Consider the following 21,192-nt stretch of genomic DNA (forward strand, 5'->3'; position numbering starts at 1 on the left):
ATATATATATATATATATATATATATATATATACGCACACACACAGTAGTGAGGGGCTGTATAGAAAATGGAAATTGCGATGAAAACATTTTTTTTTCACAGATTGAAGAATTTGTGCTTTTGAGTAGTGTTATCTTACATATGGATATTTTATTTCATAGTGTTGGTGTGTGTACATTCAATATTTGAAGGAATATTACCCCCTAAAATGATGCTAATCTCTCATTGGCATCGGAATGGAGTCTTCCATTGAGTTTATCATCGCTAGTAATTTATGTATATAATGGGAATATTTGGTTTATTTTATACCTGGAAAAAAATCACATCACTTGGAATATTGAGTGTGGAACTATACTATGAGATTTTCTTTTTCCTAAGTCCTATGTACATCAAATTCAAAGATGTGGTTCCAAAGATATTAATGGCTTTCATATGGGTCTCCTTGTGCACATGGAGTTGGCAAAGAAACGTGCCATTTTGATTGGTTCGTGGAGTTGTCGTTTCATCTCGCGATATCAAAAATCCTTGCAGCTTCTGCAACCAAGTGCTCTTCACTGTGCTGTCACCCGGTTCAGTCGCTGTGTTGTGCTTGGAGGCGGTGCGTTCTATTTGTCCTCCCTAGTTGATTCTTCCAAGGGAATAGTAGGAATCTTTCTAACTCACATACAGGCGACAACAACTACTGTCGTCGTGGCCGAGCAAGATCATCTCTTCGCCGTTAATCACCTCTAATGCTGCAGGTAAGGTCGCTAACGATACCTAATTTTGGCTTTTTTTTTTAAATACTCTTTCACAGCTAGCCGATCACTTATATTAACGACACCAAAAGCAACAGAGGAAAAAAAAAATATATCGCATTTGTCTCCTTCCAAAACACATTCTTTTTTTTAAATCACTTTGTCATCTCGTGTGTGTAACAGCATCGAGCAATTCGGCTTGCGGTAACGGAATTAGAAAAAGAATGCAGTAACTTCAAAGCTCATCGTCCTCCCTGGCATATGAAACCACCATTAGCTTGCATGCTAACGACACGGCTGCCTAATATAAACTGGTTCACTTGATGAAGGATTTATTGTACAGTTGTGCGATAATAGTTTTTGGGTTTGCTATTGTTGTGAGGCGGCAAGCAAGGAGGCACAACACTAGTTGGCAACAACTACGTGAACTTATTTACCCTTCTTATTCTCAGTCTGAATGCACACATTATGCATGGGTTTAGCTGTTGCCGTGTTAATCTCTTCTCATCGTAATCATCCTGATTCCATCTCTTTGCAAAATGCACGAAATGAAAGGAAATAACAAACGGCTTCCTTATCCGAAGCTGTCTGGTCATTGGAAGCTGAGGTGAAACAACCAGCTGCGCGTCATTCAACACATAATTTGTCATTAACCGGGGTTCCACGGTTTTTTTTTTTTTACCTTTATCTACTACTTAATATTGAAACCATAGCTAACCATACATACAAGAAATAATCTTTTACGTCTGAAAAGTCAGTTTAATTAAACAATAGCAAAACGCGGAACGTTAGAGTCTGTGTGTTTAGTCATTCAAAAATATAATGCTGTTTTTGCAAAGTGTAGGCTATATTATATGTAAACTGTGTATGTGTATGCACTTTTCTGACAATAATTGAACAGTAGGACGGTAAAATCATTGCTGAGTATAACCAAGCTGTACTGAGTCATTTGTGTAAAATTATTTCAAAAGTACTGTAGTTGTCAGCATTCACTAATTGTTTTTTTTTTTTCGTGTAAAGGCTCTGTTGTGTCGACATTAACCCTAACGCTGGTAATTTCTTTCTAAATAAATTCAAACTGTTGTTTCATAGGAAAGCTTGAACATAGTATACATTTGTATGTGTTAGTATTTGTACATTTGTAGTTTTAAGTGCAAATCTCAGGGTCCCTGTACAAGTGAGCTGGAATACATCAGTCAGCTGGCTTTGGGCGAGATGTGGGGTAGACTGGTCACTAGTGAGTGTACACCTATGGAAAAATAACACACCTTTTGGTAACCTACCGTGCATATTTGTTGAACATAGGCAGAGCCTGGATTGGAGGGCAATGCAAACTCCATACAATATACATTGAGGTGAGAGTTGAAACACCAACCACTGTTATCTTTATTTATTTTTTTAAGATAACATAGCTATTGTGGTTTTGAATCCATTGGTTGTATTTACACCAATTACTTCTAATTATTATTTGGTTATTTCATGCCAAACACATTAAACATGACTTTTTATTTGAGTGTGTGTGTGTGTGTGCTCTCACTAATTGATCACAAAAATTGATCACCTGCAGGCATTACTTTGCACCCAACTACAGACAAATTTGTGTACAGGGTCACATATCCTCCCTCCTACTTTTAGAGACTACACAATTTACAGGCCAAAGCAGTAAATTAATCATATGATATGTTTTTGCATTTTCAACGTGGTCAATTTGGAGGAAGGTCTTGTTTTTGCATAGTAAAATAATAAAAGTCAGAATAATAATTGAAAAGAAAAGAATTAGCATATCAAATATTTATAATATTTATAAAATGAATCTTTTGTAAGCAGTTCTGAAATTGAAAATTTTGCAACTAATCCACGTGATTAGGAAGGGTATTAGGAACTCGTTCATGGACGAATGGTACTAGAATCTGCAGTTTGAAATCCTGATCAAATGCCCCAAATTTGCTTTGTTTTTTTAAAAATGTATTTGTTTGTGAATTTGGCATGTCACTAATCAGTGAATTATTTACTATTATTATTATTATTTTTTTTTTATGATGTCAAACTTTTAATGATAGAGTGGATTAAATCTGAATGTTTTAGGCCAGGGGTGCACACACTTTTCCAGCATGCGAGCTACTTATAAAATGACCAAGTCAAAATGATCTACCTACTATAAATTTGCAAAACATATATTTATTTATAAAAATATTGAGAATTCTTTATATGAACCATATATGTTGGTGTACCTTGCATAACTACATGAATCCATATTGCTCAATACAACTCTGTTTTTAAAGTCTTTGAACAGCGAGTCAGCTGCTTCAACAAATGCCTCTATTACCATTTCTCCGTCTTGGAAGGATTTCTTGTTCTTAACGATTAAGTGACTCACCCGAAACGAAGCTTCGGTGGCTGCCTTTGCTTTTGAAGTTAGCTGTGAGAAAAATGACTGCTGTCCAGACAACTGGGATTTTAGTTCTTTCACCTTTCTCCTTCTCAGCTCGCTTTTCGGAGGGAAGTCAGTATCGTAGTTTTTATGAACAGTCCGAAAATGCCGCTCCACATTTCCCTTTTTCGGTATAGCGATGACAGACTGGCAGATGAGGCAAACGCACTTTGAAAATGACATAGTGAAGAAAAAGTCCACCTCCCATTCCGTATGGAAATGGTACGTTTTTGGCTTTTTACTTGGTCCAGCTCCCTCACTCATTTTTATATCCTTACGTTTAGAATAAATAAATTAGAGGCTAACTCACTAGCTTGCGAGAACGCGCCGTTATGTGCGCATGTGCAGTGACCCCTCTGTCAGAAAAGGTCAGATTGGTCAGACCGACCTCCCCCCATATGCCAATAAAGTAACAAATTTCAGAGTGAAGACGGATCATAGGCTGACGTCTACGTTTTAATGCCATGCGATCGACCCACAGTACCTTCGCGATCGACCGGTAGATCGCGATCGACGTATTGGGCACCCCTGTTTTAGGCGTTCTCATCTTGGCCTTATTGTAAATCATCATTTGAATAAGGCCAGATTTTAATATGGAGATATTTTATGCCATCTATTTTTTTCTATTTAAATGTGATTTCTAGTGGTGGGCATTTTACATGTTTTTTTCTGGTCCGTCATTCATCATTTGTTGGCGCTCGCAGCTTTTTGCATTCTCTGCAACTGGAAAGTCATTGCTCCCCAAGTCATGCAGTCATGGTCACATAAAACAATGATCAAGTCTGGGTAAAAACCAAAGTTTTGCTGAGTTTACAACCTGGGGTAATATCTTCTATTTGCCATTTTCTCAACCTGTATCTCATACAGTAATTTGCAAATACTGGTCAACAGCCATTTTTTCACAGACACTACTTTGCATTACATTTGCATTGCACGGGTGGCTCCTTCATTCGTATTATATCGAAAAAGACTGACACAAAAATCTCTTCATGCATAATCTCTCAATGCAAATGTTGCAGATTTGCAACAATGAAATGATAATCCCCAATGATTTTGTGAAGCACTGAAGAATATGAATAGGACCAGAACCATTAGTCTGCTGTCTATAATACTGTAATGCCCTTGCATGTGTTAAAGAATTCACTGTCGCGATTCTGTTTGATCGCTCCTTTTATCGGAAGAAAAATAGAAAAAAACCTTAAGAAGTGTGTCGTCCCGAGCTGCTGTCAGCTACAACTCACGCTAGCGCTCCATAACAACTCTCTCTCAGTCCTCTTCCCCGGGCTTATTCGTGCTTGACAACACCGAACAAATGTTCAATAAAAATCTTACTTTTATAAGCAATGCCCAGATCAGCACTGCAACCTATAAGTGAAAGAGACCATTTGAAATGGTTGTGTCAAAACAGTTTGCTCATTGCTTCAGTGACAGACAATGGAACATTCACGTTGGCATTAGCATCTAGTTTTGTCAGTCTCTGCTCAGTGCAGGTAAAATCTTTCGATCACCACAAACACATTTACAAAGGTTAAAGATCGCTATCTGGGCCTTTGCCGGACATTCAGTTGGACCCTGTTGTATTTTAAACAATCAGTCTTGTATTTCATTTTAAATTACAGCACGTCAGTTATCACATAGTGCCAATTTAGTTGACGTGACTGTCATGACTTCGTGTGAGTTTTTTAGCATATTTTGTCATGTAGATCATTACGCGGGTGCCGCCCAATGTCCAAAATGAGACACTATAGCACTTAATTTTGTTGCAGTTCACAGCACTCCTTGCTAAGAATTCGGATAATCAAAGATTTTGATTGGGGCGTTTTCCTTCCTCTGGATTGTGTTTTATTGTATTTATTTTTAGCTCATCTTAAGTGTTCTATATGAAAATATGTGGTTCGTAGGGGACCAAAATGGAAAGTTTTTATTTATCTTCATTATTTAAAATGTTTTTTTTAAAACAATATTTTTACAGTTGACCCCCGCTATTAGCAAAGAATTTGGACCAGGTTGGCGCACATAGAAACAATTGACATATAATTGATAAACTGTTAAAGATGTTTAAGATATATAGCATTATTTTACCTTCCCAGCCTGTTTGAGGATTGTCTCCTCCAGCCCCTGAGCTAAAATTATTAACACCCCTGCCCTATTTATTCAGCATTAATATTTTATGAGCCCTTTTTTACTCGGAAGTAAAAAATAAATAAAAATAAACATACTAAAGATCATTTGGGCCTGAGAGGGTTAACATGTTGTTCACTTGTCATGATGTGATGACAATGATTTTGACATCTATCGCTTATGAAAATCAAATTGGTTTCATAAAGCAAAAGTCAGTGCGTTCACATAAAATATAATGTGATCAGACACCATGCACTGATGTTATGGTATGATGATACAGGCACGTGTTTCATTACGGGAGGAGTCACCCCAATTCGGAAAGTAATTTATTAGACTGCTCTGTTATTTTTAAATATTAGATGAGTCCTTTCATCTATGTATTCAAACACTGGCGAGCCTTAGGTTGTCTTTTTTTTTTGGTTTCTCCTCATTCTTTGTTCATCTGCAAAACGCTTGTCTGTCAGTGATGGAATGAGAGTCTGTCAGTGATAGACTGACAGACAGTCTGTTGGTCCCAATGCACTGCCCACCTCCGACAAATACAATGATGGGTGAAAAATCACTTTCCATCTAAAGTTAAGTTTGTCTTCTTGTTTTAGGTTTTTCGTCATTTGTCGTTTGTCATCAGACAGTTTCTCATTCCTGACGAGCTGACCCCCTGTAGTGATTTCTATCAAAAATACACACACAATTTATGTCACTTGAACTACTATAAATCAAGCTTTATTGCAAAAATTTCCATAACCTAATGGCTGATCTGCATTCAGTACATGTCCAGTATGTCACTGTGCCATTCTGAAGGTCTTCAACATCATTGCGGTAGCTCATTCTTGATCCACTCTGCCCCTTTGTAAAAATATGTTTTTGTATCTTTTGTGTAGTCTTGTTGTATGTGTCCTGGTTGTTTAAAAATGTTTTTCAAACTGTAATGTTAGTGGTGACCTAATTTTTGCATATAGTCATGTTGCAGTAACGTTAAATTAGTTGAATATAATTAGGGTTTGAGCCTTCACTTGCTGATTTACCTTCAAGATTCATGAACCCTTTCACATTTAGTCATTCGCATACTTGGAGCAACTATTGGCTCAGGAGTATTTTGCTCAAGTACACTTTGACACAGGCTCAGGATCAAAACCACAAGCTGTGGGTTGGAAGATGACATTTCCTACAACCTGAGCAATACTTTCTCCCATTTAATTTGTGAATGGAACCGTTTTTGGCATGGATGGTTCATAACTAGATCAAACTCCAACGCAGACATTCCTCGGTTGTTGAGTTGCCCTAAGGACAAGGATTCTAAAACATGTCCTAACATTTGCGCAGCACATGCCTAATTGTTTTTGTATCCATGCTTGGTCTAGTGGATTCTTGCTCACTGATAATGCAATGTGGTATAGCTGGTTTTTCTCACAGGTTTTGCTTTGACTTGTGTTGGTGGGTGGGGTGTGACATTTCATTTGTCTCTGCATTATACAAATGCTAACTGTGTGGCTTGGCTGCATTTAGTTTAGAGTACATCCTTTTGTTTATTATTTCCCCTTGCACTACTTCCATGGGTATGAAATGAAACAATGATCCAACTATGAATTTTATCATACCATAGATGAACTAATTGAAAAGCACCTTAAGATGAATTAACTTTATTGATACCCTTCAATTGGGAACAAGAGCACTATATTACTATATACATTTGCTTATTGATTTTTAAATATTATTTATTTGCAACGATAATTTGAGCTGCATCACATGTACAAAGGATTCAAATGTTTCCTTTTTGTTGAACCACTGTTACAGCGAGCCATTGTTGTCCGTCCATCCATCCATCCATCCATCCATCCATCCATCCATCCATCCATCCATCCATCCATCCATCATCTGTGGCCGCTTAGCCAAACTAGGGTCATTGGCTTGCTGGTGTCCATCTCAGTGGTCTTCGGGCAGTGTGCAGGTGACACTCGTTGCCAGCCAATGCGCAAGGCACACAGAGACAAACAACCATCCACATTCTCAGTCACACCCAAAGGCTATTTGGCGGCGATATAAACAGGTCTCCAACTATCAGACTTCGCCGCCATGCACTGCCACAAACAATTTAAAAATGAAGGTGTTTAAAGCCACCGATGTCCCTATATTACTGTTGCCATGTTGGCGCCGTGTTACCATTACGCGTAACAGTGCTACGACTGGCTTGACTTTCTTCCCAAACCATGTATCAAATAAGTACAGTAGCGCCCAAAGTAGGAAAAATAATCCTCCAACTTCCAGTGTTAACCCCTATCGTGAGTAGTTCACCTTTTTAAAAATCTACTTAAAACTTAGTGAGACTGTTGTTGGGTCAAAAATGCTTCTATCATTTTCTGACCTCTCCAGAGGTACGATTACTCCTTGGTCCCCACAGTATACTGCAGGTCGAGAAAGACCTGAAACCGTCCGCAATTCAATACTGAAATAATAATGGATGTCCCTCACTTCAAGAAGCTGACAAGAGTTCTGTAATTAGGAGCTTTGAAGCGCTCTCTTCTTTGCTTGCCTGACACCATTTTTACACATCTGACATTCATGCTTGATTTGGATTGCAAATGAAAATTTTGCAAATTTTCCCTCTTTTATGAAGGAAATCGTGACCTTGGCCCAAGAGACTCATTAAGTGACAATGGAATTGACCGGGCATGCAAAAGTAGACAATTTACTGCCACTTGTGCACTATGTATATCTTACATCCATGTGCAAAGCTGAAAGTAGCTGGTCCTTCAGTCAAAAGAGGGTTCTATTTTGGAATTGTCACTTTTGTCTAGTTTGCTTGTGCATCTAAACTCTAAAGGATGCCAGTTTTAAACCTTTTTTTGCATGGTGTGTAATAGGCAGAAAAATATAATTTATGAAATATTTTTGATCACAACTCATGCAATATTCTGGCTGATATTGAAGTTATCCATTTTCTACTACCTGTTTGGGATCAACTTGGCTCAGCTATTCTAGATGGCCTAGAGGTGGGGTACATGCTGAACAGAATGCCAGTCAATCACAGGGAATGATGACTGTTAGATAATCATTTGTTTTACTAGTGTCAGATACATAATTACTTATTTGATACATAGATAATGATACTAATATACATATTTGTTCATATTAACACAGATTAGTTTACTACAATTTTACTAGTCATTTATGTGCCATATAGAAAATTAAGAGATTAATAACAAAACTCTTCAAAGTTTCATTCAATTTAAGTTTTTTTTTTTTTTTTTTTTTTTTAACAGAACAAAATGCACAACATTTGTTCAGTGTTATACCCAGGTTATGAATTATTTGGAGAAATACTGCAATCCCCCAAACAAAAGCCGCACTACCCTAACCACCTTAACCCTCAACAACAAAACATGAAGATTTTTGGAAGATGAGATTTATTCTGTTTTGCTATAGTTTTTACATTGTTGCTGAAGTATTGGTGCGTCATATACATGTTACAGAAAATACCAGAATTTGACCCCAATAAAGGGTGCGCCCTATTCTTATATTTGGGGAATCACTGTAAATTGTGTTTATGGGTATGAATGACAAGGAAAGGAAAATTGCTGTAGAGAGTTAAGAGGCCTCACTGGAAGTAGAGATTAGCAGAATGTAAGACGTCACTCAAGGCTGGACGATATGGTTATATGAGATATGATGTATTATTAAGGACCAAAGGATAAATTGGCCTGCGGATTTATTATCTGCAGATTATGTCCTATTATGCGAAGAAAATCATAGGAGGACACATTTTCACTTTCTGAATTTCCTAAGTGCACAAACATATTTGTTGACTTAAAGTGGAAAAACTATAAAGAAATACTGTCTGTGCACCACTTTCTTTAATAAAAAAGAAGACTCCAGTTACTCAGTCACTCACTCTGGTGTTGGCTTTCTAAGAGCAACTTTTTTAGAGGAATAGAGCTTTATTTTTGCTTATGCAGACTTTTGAGAGGAAAAAAATCACCTCTTTGGCCCTGCTCCACCACAAGCCTTTTGTTCTTTGTCTTTATATTTTCATTGTCACATTTGCCCCAGACAGAGCATTATATACCTAGATGCATCTTTGAAGCTTTTTGCCCTCTGTCAAAATTATTTTGGAATCTCAACAGTGTGAGCTGCTTAATATTCCAAAGTAGTCTGTGGCCTTTTCCATGAAGTAACAAGGTTTCGAAAATACATGTTTTGTTTCTCACAGCTGGAGTGGTTCATAAAACGGATGGATGAACATTGCGTAGGATATTATTTTCTTTTATTTTTACCGGCGAGTCCTCACATCACAGTCCGCAGAGTGGACTTGCTCAAGAGAGCTTTGTCCACCTCTCTGACTATGTCCTCTTCGGACCCCATTCCAGGTGGGACATGCCCGGATGTGGGACATGCCCGGAACACCTAGCATCCAGGGAAATCATTTCGGCTGCTTGTATACAGGATCTTGTTCTTTCGGTCACGACCCACAGCTTTTTCACTCAGTCACACACAACTATGTGTTATTTGTTTTATTTATTTTTAAAAAAAAGGTCTTGCTTATGTTTTTCTTAAATGTCCACAGCTTCCATTCCTTTTGTAAGGCATTTGACTTGTTTTTAATCAGCAGAAATGTCCCTTTTTACTGAAAATGTTGGATGACCCCCCCGCCCCCTCCCCTCCAAATCATGCTCCACGATGCCTACGTTGAAGTTCTCCGTTAATTCCTTCTAATATCCTCTAGTGTTTTACATTTCCTTGAAACATTTGCACCGGGAAAGTCAAACATTTTCTTTACAATTATGTGTTCTCTTATGCCCTCACTTGTCTAAACAAATTGGAATAATATTATTTGCTTTGCATGAATGAAGTAGCTAAATTTACCAAATTTTCATCCTTGCAGGAGGTGACCATTTTGCCATTTGCTGCCAACTGAAAATGACATCACAGTGTCCAGAGGCTCCGCTTTACCGAACCCAGAAAACAGGTGAGCCATTGTAGTCATTGCATATTGTTATAAAGACAATTTTTGTCTTGACTTACACATTAATGATTCTGTAATTTTGCACCCTAAATTCCCCTAAACAAAAACGTTCTTGTAGTGAATGGACGACTGATATTACAGCTTTTATTGCTGTGGTCAGTCCTGCTTTTGCTAACAATTTTAATGTCATCATTATTACCATTATTAGTATTATTTAGATTTTTTCTTATAATTGTTTTCCGATTTCTCACTCTTCTGAAGTTTTGTCAAATTTGATCTCGCTGTTCAAGTCTGCTTTCTGTAAACTCTTGTCCAGGACATCCTTGCAAAAGAGATGTAAAGCGCAATGGATTTTGCCCTGGTTAAATAAAGGTTAAAAAAATGAATACAGTGGACTTCCTTGTGTCTTTAAGGCACTTTTTCTGGGCAACCACTGCTAAAAAGCTTCACTACTGTTCCATGATTTGTTGAGAAAGCTTAAGTAATAGCTTTGCAACTCTTTCCTTTTTTTCCGCTGGTCCTGATCTTTTTTGTATCATACCATGGGATTTTTTTTAATCTTTTGGCTCACAGCATTTTGTCACACATGTTCTATTTGCCAGATTTTTCTTTTGACTGAACATGCCTAGAGATAATCAGGCTTGGATGTGGTCAGTGAAACTATATTCAGGTTTTAAAAGCCCCAACGTCAGCCCCTGCATAACTTTGGCCCAATAAGCATATGTAATTCAGGAAGTGGGTTGATGGACGGATGCATTTTGTAATTAATTAATTTATTTATTTTTCATCATCTGTGTAATATGCTGAAGAAAGACTTCATTCAGATAGATTTTTCCTCTCAGAACCAAGTCAGTTTGTTTTAAATATAATGTTGAATTTTACTATTGATCTGTTCTATTGAACAGAGCAGAGTAAATGTCCTTTTTACTATATTGATCATTGCTCTAAATTCAGAATGATTCTTTTTCATGCATTTTGACAGCTACTTCTCCTAATTCATTTAAGTTATAGTGTTTTGTTTCAATTTGTAACAGAATACATTGATTGGTTTGCATGCGTGAAGCCCTTAAATAAAGATTTGGTTTGTGGACTCCAAAAAGTTATTACATTTTATTGAATACTTTTTTCTTTTCTTTTTTCTTATAGGAGAGTTGTGACCATGCGTTGCCTGGCTGCACGAGTCAACTATAAGACCCTCATTGTCATCTGCGCCCTTTTCACACTCATCACTGTATTGCTGTGGAATCGCTGCTCTAGTAAAACCTCCCTACATTTTTTGCCTCGAGCTGCTTTGGCAGCACCAAGTCCCAAGGAGGGGGATGCTAGCTTCAGCAGCCAACAACACCCCCCGCAACCTCCTGAGCCCCCACCTGTTGTTGGTGGAAGCAAGTATGAGGAAATCGACTGTCTGATCAATGATGAATCCACAATCAAAGGCAGACGTGAAGGTGGCGAGATCTATATGCCTTTCAGTTGGATGGAAAAATACTTTGAGGTTTATGGAAAAGTGGTGCAATATGACGGCTATGATCGCTTTGAGTTTCAGCACAGTTACTCAAAGGTTTACGCGCAGCGGGAGCCATACCACCCAAATGGAGTTTTTATGTCATTTGAGGGATACAATGTGGAGGTCCGTGACCGAGTGAAATGCATAAGTGGAGTGGAAGGTAAGCCTTCCTGTAGAGGTATACTTTTGATTTTGTTTTATTGCAGGTCTGTGCATGACTTTGCAGTTGTTCATTCATCATTCCATTTGAGCCTAAGAGTTGTTCTCATGATTTTCAGCTGATCGGGATATCAATGAACAAAGATAATATTTTCCTTCTCTCATCGTCGAAGGTCTGCAAACGACAATAATCCCAGTCTATAAAGATGTCACCAAGTAGAAGCATAAAAGCTTAGTTTTATTACACAGTGTTGTGGGATTTTAGCATCAGTATTTAACAATGACAGTAACAGAGGAAGCCACAGTGCATGCTGTACTTGGCTCGTTTAGTTATAATGGAAAGGGGAGGTTGCGCTTTATATACGATTCGGGGGGGGAAAAAAAGAATGGGGGGGGCACTGAGATGTGGGAGCACTAGATGCACTGCCTGGTACACTGACGTGTTTCAATTAGAACATGATTTTTCAGTGGAGAACAGAATAGAAGAATTAGCGTGAGTAAAATATTTTATTTTTCCTAAAAAATGTATGAATTTTCATCATCATTTAATCAATCATTTTAATTATTTTCTTTGGCAAGTGACCATGATATCAGCAATTTAATGCTTTCAATTATCAGAGATAAATAGACCTAGCAGTAACATTATTCCTTAACTGTGTGTTGGCTCACACATGGTTTCAGTATGAAAGTGATTGATGGTCTGAGGTAACTGCAACAGTTAGGCCCCTAATAGGCCTATACACAGATGTTTTGGGGGAGATGTGCTCAAGTTCAAAAAATGACACCCGTGTTTTAAATTATTCATACTGTTAACACGTTCACAGCCAACTTTTTTTTTTTTTTTTTCAATGAGGATTCATCAGGAAGTACTGTCATGTATTTGATTCTGCTCTACTGTTGATGTCTTCATTTGGAAACAATTACTGATGCACTAGCAGCAGTAGATGATGACAATACCACATTTTCGATATGAAATTATCATAGTTTGAGAGTCCATTGAGAGAAATGACTGAGTTTTGTAAACCTACTTTTTTTGACTGCTGTTTATAAAAGAATGGAAAAAGGCAGAAAGGAGAGAGTCCATGTCAAGGGTTGGAAACCCAGCTTGTAGAATGAGCCATATTTAAACAAAACAAAGCTGTCTGAGCCACAAAAAATTGAAGCCTAAATGTTTGTTTTCCCTGCACTGCATGCATTCCGGAGCGAATGATGCATCATGTGACTGCTGTGCAATGGCTGAAAAATACTATATCACTGTTTTACATTCCGTTGCATTTCTAAAATGACAGAAATTCAGATTTTTGTTGTTGAGGGTTTGAAAAACAACAATAAAATAGAACGCCATCTTCGACATTGGGCATGTAAAATGTTTTTGATATTTCAAAAACATTCAGCCAATCCTTCCGTATTGACAATGAAAGCAAATGATGGAATCCTCCGTTCTCCTCAGCTATCTTGATCTCTTTCATTTTGGAGTTTATGGCCCATCAAACACATCAAAAATTAAATTGGAGACAAAGATTTCACAGTTGTCGTCATTCCTTATGTGCAAATCCAAATTCAAAGATGAGGTCTCATGCTTTTTTTCCATTACAATAATCTTCAAATTTGTTATTGCACAAGAGGGACGCCGAAAACTGTGAAATGTAATTATCTTTTAAATTATCTTGACAGTGTGCAAGGTGCTTATTTTGTGTGATTTGTCTTTAGTCAGGCTTATTGTTGTTTTTTGGGGGGGCAGGGGACCTAAAATAAGATCAGAATATCCCCCTGTATTTTCTGAACATTTTGTCCTTGAACAGGTGTTCCTCTGTCCACTCAGTGGGGTCCTCAGGGCTACTTCTATGCCATCCAGATAGCCCAGTATGGATTGAGTCATTACAGCAAAAACCTAACAGAGCGTCCTCCCCACCTGGTGGTCTACGATACAGCCGAGGAGAGAGATAGCCGAGCCAGCTCGGCAACATGGAGTGTGCCGAAGGGCTGCAGCCTCAGCCGTGTCCAGGACAAGAGCCGCGCTTCCTCAGTTCGCCAGTTCAGCGCTCCAGGTATGTAAGGATTTCACCAGCCCAGGTGCCCTTGGGGGAAGGAATTTATCACTTGTTAGCTGCGGCTGTAGGAGGTTTGATATGAGTTAGACCCTCAGGACAACATCATTTTTACGTGTGCTGTTGCATCAGACTGCAGCAGTTGGCAATGACCCCACTGCAGACAATATTTTTCAAATATTGTAGTGCCATGGTATTATATCTGTTGCAGATAATATCGTGCATTTGGTGAACTATAATGGTGTATTCTTAATCTTGAGTTTACACCTGATTAGAAGCCTTAAAGTTCTATTTTATTTTTCTTTATTAAAAAAAATGATTATACCAGGAACATTATTGTGTTCCATATTCCCTCAAACTCAATGGTGCTTTTAGTGACTGAATACCCCACAGATGTTTCACTCACTATGATTAGTTTATGTGTTCCTTCGTCATGGACACGGCAGTGCTTGAAAGCATTAAATTAACACTTTGAGTGACAGTGACATGAAAAGACATCAACTGGATCCCTGCCAAGCAGCAGCATCAATGTCAATTGATGTCAAATTGACCTGAAGGTGATGTATTTGTGTGTGGTTGTTTACATTATATCATAATGTATATGCAGTGCTTCTTGTGCCAGTGTTTGTTTATACTGTCCTTATTATAATAGTGTAAATGTTTGTTGTCGTAAGCAGACTTGGTCATTCGCTGACAGCTATTTTTACCTACATAATATTGTGGTCAATATACACTGAATCTACACAATGTAAGCATAGATTCTCCTTTCTGCCTTTAACTGTTCTCTTATAATCAAAAGTAGAAAAAAAGTATGCATCTCAAGCTAATATCTTTTCAAAGAAAAGACCAAAAGTCAAAACATAAACAGCCTGTTGGCCACTTCATGCTAGATCGGCCATGGGCAAACTATGGCCCGGGGGCCATAGGTGGCCCGTCAAGATTTATAATCCAGCCCACCGAACATGAAAAAATGATCAGTCAGGAGGAGAGTGAAAATGTTAATATCCTGAAGAATACGAGAGCTATCACTGCTCTAAAATCGTAACTCTTAGCAATAAAAAAAAATGTATTTTGTTCATTTAATTTCCAGGATTTTAAACAACAAAATAGTTGTATACATGGGAGTTGAATACATTTGTTGTTAATGCCTTTGTTGATTTTCTATTTCATTGAAAGCACATGTTTTGTTTTTTTATATATCCCACATTTTCTTTCTTATGCAGTAGATTATCCAAACACTCCATCCATCAGCTCCTGATCCAGCCCTTTTGTCAAACGTTAGAAGTCTTTTTGGCCTTGAGTCAAAAGGTTTGCCCACCTCTGTGCTAGGTTATATCTCACCTAACATGATGGTTATAGTTCAAAATATTAGCACATTGGCAATTTATAGAAAGACCTGACTGTGAACCATTTTTGTGAAATTTGTTTAAAAACTTGTGTAAATGTTAGTCACTACAATTAATTGATTCATTGGCATCTAATCAATATGAAATTCAATAGGTTTTGAAAATTGATTAATAATTTACTTGCCCCCCCCCCCCTCCCTTTTTATTTATTTCTTTCTTTATTTATTTTTGAATTGTCCAAATCCTCAGAATTTTATTGCAACACATTCTGGAGTCTTCCCTGTAAGCAGACCTGACTTTGTGTTTAAAAACAACTCTTTTAACCCTGGAAAATTATGGCCAATATTTTCTAACACGTTACAAACGAAATAAACAACTGAATTATTATTCAATTGTTTCTGCATTCTCTGCACAGTTAATTTGAAATTTGATGATAGAGATGGAGATAAATGTTTTCATCCGATTCAACAATTAAGCAACAGATTATTCGATTATTAAATCAATCATGTTACAGCCCAAGTAGAGGTAAACTTTTAATGACTGCTAAATTTAACATTTTTATGATCTAATTATACCATAATTATCATCACACAGGTACCAGCTTATCAAACAAAAAGACAATGTAATGCTTTATTTAAACACCTTGAATTAACGTAGAACACAATTTGAGGTTAGCATGTTAATGTGGCCCTTGATAACTATTCCAGGTTTTCACCTGGAACTCATTGGAAAATTCATTGCCCCTTACTATTTTTAAGTGACTTGATCCATGATACTGAAATGGACTGTTTCCATCATTTTTCAACAATTTGCAAGGCAGTCGAGAAACAAAGCAAAAGAAAAATCTGTGGCAGCAGCTGGTTCAAGAAGTGAGAGTGCAGGGTGTACATTTAGCGCAAATACGTTAATGTGCACGCATGGTATGTAATTTGTTCATTCTCTACTTGTCAGTGTAAGGTGTGAATGTTGAAACTATAGTAGAAGGGAAATGTGACTTCTATATAACAGAATTGAAAAATGCTGCTGTCATGATTGTCCAGAGCACCTGCTGTTTTCCTCCACTGAGCTGCTGTCTCCACTGTAATTTTCCTCTCGTCCCTCCCTCCGCCTTTCAGCCTCTCATCAACAATTTCTTTGCAGTTGCCAGCCTCGACCCCCCCCCCCCCTTGCTTTACGGCTCAACTCCCAATCATCACTCTCTTGCCTTGGCATTTTCATCATTACGCCGTAGTCTTGTCTCAGCACTCTTAATCCTCCATTTATCTCTCTTGTCTAGCTGCAAGTTTCAGGCTGCCCTCTACCACTGATAAGCGATTTCTACCCACTTTTCTCTATTTTTGTACTTGCCTAAGCATTGCCGTTTGCAGTCATACTTGGATGTCGGTATTCTGCTGTCGTATCAGAAAGCCCATCTTTACTTATACATGTAAAGTACATTTTCTTCCACTAATGACCGTTTCTCTCTCAGTCTACATCTGTTCTTACTGTATCTAGGGCACAAGTGTTGAGCACCATCTCAAATCCTCTGACAAGTGGATCAATTGTCTGTCCCCCGATAATAACCAATGTGCACATTCCTGCACTGTCCTCAGTGAGCACCTTTATTGCCACGCTGTTGTGTGGATGGTTCAAAATCCACTGCACCATTTTTTGTCCCTGCAAAAAAAAACCCAAAAAAAAACCAAAACAAGGGGGAACAAGTGCACAGTAAAATAAACCACCACCATTTTGCTGATGTATTTGACTGAGTCAGTTTTAGCCTTTCAAGCAAATTGCTTTATTTCCAGCTCATCCTTACAAATATTTGAATGTGCGGTGGCATTTTTAAAGAGCCAACCATTGTGCAATTATAGGACTTGCAGCTACACAAATGGGCACAATTTTTTTATTTTTATATTGAAATATATTTTAGCAAAGCACAGAAAATTCCACGACTGAAAATGTTCAACCAAAAATGGGTCCAAGTAGTGATAGAACTTTTGGCTCTTTTAAAGGGAGCTGTTCAGCCAAATATTGCTCTCTAAAAAGAGATTTTCAAAAGACTGGCTCTTGTATGTTTTTTTCCCCTATTTATTTATTTATTTATTTATTTATTTATTTATTAGTTTATTTTAAAGCAGTGTTGAACTAATAAAATAAACACTCGGATTAGTGACACTGTACATTGCAATTCGTGTCATATTTTAAATATTTAAAGGAGAAATGTGTAATATTCAGACAATTATTCATTTCTAAAACCAAACTCTACTACACATTTCAATAATATGTTAAAAAAAAAGTGTTCTCTCAAAGTAACTTTTTTTTTTTTTAATAGAAATACAGAGGTCGATTAATCGCTATCTATACTTGGGAAGTGCCGCTCAGATGGAGGCTGTCATGTTTACTTTAGCTTTGGCAAGCGAAGGGGGAAGACTTTCGCCACCTTATTTCAGATCACATTTTGTGAGTTTGTTACTTTGTGTCTTTTGTGCAGCTGAGCGAGTTTCTAGTTTGTATGCCATTCTCAAATAAAAATGGATAAAAAGAGGAAATACAAGATTTGTACCTCAATCTTAAATAAAAGGAGGAGAAGGGGGCGGGTGTCCACAAATTTCACGACGGTACACAACGATCTGTTCGGGAGTATAAGCGTTGTGTGAGTTGCCCAGGTTCTGTAGATTGCACACTTTTGTGTTCTGAAACCAATGGTGAATTGTATTTTTATTCGATCACACTCTCGATTGGCGTATCCTTCCAAAGTATGCTCTCTCTGAGACACCGTAGTGTGCATGCTGTTTTCAAGTAACGGCAGTAAACCGCGATTATTCATTCTACACAATATGGCTGTAAGTCATCTTCTTTACAAAGATCTGAGTCCCATCGTTCACAATGAAGAGCTCTTCAAAAGACTTTTCATTCGTGGCCACACACAATGTGCATTTTTGGTTTTTGACCAAAAGTCTTATGTCACCGAAACAACACAGCTAAAACAGTATGTCGTGATTACATACCAAGCGAGTTCCAACCAGTGGAAAACTCTGGTGCGCTGTGATGTCATGGTAAGACTTTACAGGGCCCAGGTTTATGGTTAAATTAGTATTTGAAGAAAATGAGAGGGTGTATGTTTAAAAAAAAAAAAAAAAAAAAAAAGTGATGGTTCGTATAATGTCACACTGTTCTATATAGGTCTTGTACAGCCGTGAATGCATAAAGTGTGTTTTGACTGTTGTCATTTGGATCGTTTGATTGGCTTTGGCTTTTCATACTTCCAAGTCAAGGTGTTTATTGTCATGCGAACAGTGCAAAAACACGTTTCTCCCTGCTATGAAATTCTTGTGAACATGGTCAGTCACTCAGTTGAATATAAAGTAAACATAATGTAGTTTCGCTACATGACATGGCTGTCACCTTCTGCTAAACAACCACAGTAAAGTGAAGAACAGAAAAGGTGAAATCCGGTCTGTATTCTTTCCCCATCTCTTATTGATGGCAGACTAATCGCAGGGCCAGAGTACAAATCCACTTACTCTGCATTGCTCTAAGTAATGGGTTTATGAGTGCATTAAAGAGCTGGAGTCATCCAGAGGCCCCTGCCAGACTGTCTCTCTCCTTCATTTCTCCTCATGATGTGCCTTTGTGTCTCTAGTCCTTGCCTTCTTCTACCATCTTGGTGTATGCTGTGAGAAAAAGTAGCTTTGCGCTTGTCAATTGTTATTTCCGTGCTTTATTTTTACTCCTTTTACATCTTCAATGTCTTATTCTCTTACTTATTCTTCGAATTGTCTTTTTTTCTTTTGCATTTCGCCGACTTTTAAGCGGTTACATTTATTCATTTAGTATTTTGAGGTGTTTTGTGGCAAACTAAGATGCAAATTCTGATCGAGGAAAAAAACACAACCATTGTTTTGCCACATGGTGTTGTAGTTTTATTTCTCCCTCTTCTTTCTTCCTTTAAGTTTTTTTTTTTTCTAATTAAGTGCAGCATGTAATGACACATCTGTCTTGTGCGTCCTAAAATAGCTTCCAACTATATGTGTGCAACACACATTGCAATTGTGAAGGATGATGTTCTTGGAAAAAATGGTGCTCTTACCACAGCATGCTAATTATTATGAAATGTTTTTTTTTTTTTAAATCCTGCTTCATATTGAGAACACAAACTGGGTTAAGAATAGACTCTCTTGTCATACTGGATCTGGAATATCTTGAAATTTTGTTGTTGTTTTTTTTCTTTTTTTCTAGCTTGCTTGTTCATTTTTATCACTCGCTCTCTCTCTCTCTCTCTACGCAGAGTCTTCAGAGGCCGTGTCACTCCCTCTAGATAACACCAAAGACTTCATCCTCAGCTTGGACATCAAGTTCACCTCAAACGGCAGCTTGTCTGTAATCCTCGACACTACAGAGAAAGCTCCGCCCTTCACCATCCACTATGTTACCAACACGCAACTCATCGCCTTCAAAGATCGTGAAATCACCTACGGCATAGGACCACGAACCGCGTGGAGCACCCTGACACGTGACCTTGTCACAGATCTGAGGAAAGGTGTTGGTTTATCTAACACTAAGGCTGTCAAAGCCACCAAGGTTGGTGTTTTGTTTGCGCTGTCTCTCGAAGCTACAGTTATACATTTGCGCTTTATGCAAAGCGAAGCCATACAACATACAGTGAAACCTTGACTTCCATTTTTTTTTTTTTTATATAGTCAAACCATCCCGGGGGAAATTGTAGTGGAAGAACGAGTCCCTTTTACAGTCAAGGTGTTCCCATCGTAAAACCTTTATTATATCCATCATATACCAGTTTAAAAAAAACATCTCGGTAAAATAAAAGGTTAGGGCAATTAACTGTTTTATCTTGTTTTATCATATTGAATGCAACACAGAATTTGAATATGTTAACTTCTGTGACAGGTAAAAGTTAGCAGTGCCTCTGCTTAGGAGTTGCTCTACAAGTCTTCATGAAGACTAAATGCATTTCACATATCCACTTTAATGAAAGTGTTTTCTTGTTTTTGTCCACCTAGCCATATACCGGTAGTATCATGTAGCCTGACGGAGACACGCATGTACTTTCTATAACAAGAAATTCCACGTCCTTCCAAGTTCTCTGATAATAGGGCAGTCACTATCACATATCTTTACAATCATTTAGTCGGTCGATGACATTGTTGTCCGATTAAAATATTATTTTGCATTAAAATGCAAAATATGTACACATTTGCAATCCATGTTTGAAATACAACTACAGTCTCGTTTTGAAACAGATGACAGGCATGCTTTAAAGAAACGTGTTTCTCCTTTAGATCATGCCCAAGCGAGTAGTGCGATTACTCTTGCGAGGACGCGGATTCGTTGACAACGTCACAGTCTCCGCCACGGCCCACATGGCCGCCTTCTTTGCCGCCAGCGACTGGCTCCGACGCAACCAGGACGAACGCGGCGGCTGGCCCATCATGGTCACGCGCAAGTTGGGCGAGGGCTTTCGGCCGCTGGAGCCCGGCTGGTACTCGGCAATGGCGCAAGGCCAGGCCATGTCCACGCTTGTGAGGGCCTACCTCCTCACCAAAGACCCCGCTTACCTTAATGCTGCGCTGAAAGCCGTTGGACCCTTCAAGGTGCCATCAGCGCAGCACGGGGTCAGGGCGGTATTTATGAACAAATACGACTGGTATGAAGAGTATCCCACCTCGCCTAGCTCCTTCGTCCTCAACGGCTTCATCTACTCCCTGCTGGGACTCTACGATCTGAGCGAGACAGCTGGCGAAAAGCTGGGCAAGGAGGCCGGGCAGCTGTTCAGCCGCGGCATGGAGTCGCTGAAGGCCATGCTGCCGCTCTTTGACACCGGCTCGGGGAGCATCTATGACCTGCGCCACTTCATGTTGGGCACTGCGCCCAACTTGGCTC

General features: G+C 38.4%; 1 protein-coding gene across 1 annotated transcript in view; it reads left to right on the top strand.

The window, feature by feature from the left end:
• Positions 1 to 572: 572 nt before the first annotated feature.
• The window catches only part of glceb (glucuronic acid epimerase b), a 21,206-nt gene continuing 586 nt past the window's right edge, over positions 573 to 21,192 (top strand). Inside the window, exons 1-6 of the mRNA XM_088412184.1 lie at positions 573 to 740; positions 10,169 to 10,252; positions 11,396 to 11,916; positions 13,718 to 13,963; positions 19,580 to 19,872; positions 20,592 to 21,192. The exon at positions 20,592 to 21,192 is cut by the window's right edge and continues 586 nt beyond it. Of these exons, the coding sequence (XP_088268310.1) occupies positions 11,409 to 11,916; positions 13,718 to 13,963; positions 19,580 to 19,872; positions 20,592 to 21,192 (1,648 nt within the window). The 5' untranslated portion in view covers positions 573 to 740; positions 10,169 to 10,252; positions 11,396 to 11,408. The remainder of the gene's footprint in view (positions 741 to 10,168; positions 10,253 to 11,395; positions 11,917 to 13,717; positions 13,964 to 19,579; positions 19,873 to 20,591) is intronic.

The sequence above is a fragment of the Hippichthys cyanospilos genome, chromosome 4 (assembly GCF_059441005.1).
Source record: "Hippichthys cyanospilos isolate Australia breed blue-spotted pipefish chromosome 4, RoL_Hcya_1.0, whole genome shotgun sequence".
In the NCBI taxonomy this organism is placed as follows: domain Eukaryota; kingdom Metazoa; phylum Chordata; class Actinopteri; order Syngnathiformes; family Syngnathidae; genus Hippichthys; species Hippichthys cyanospilos.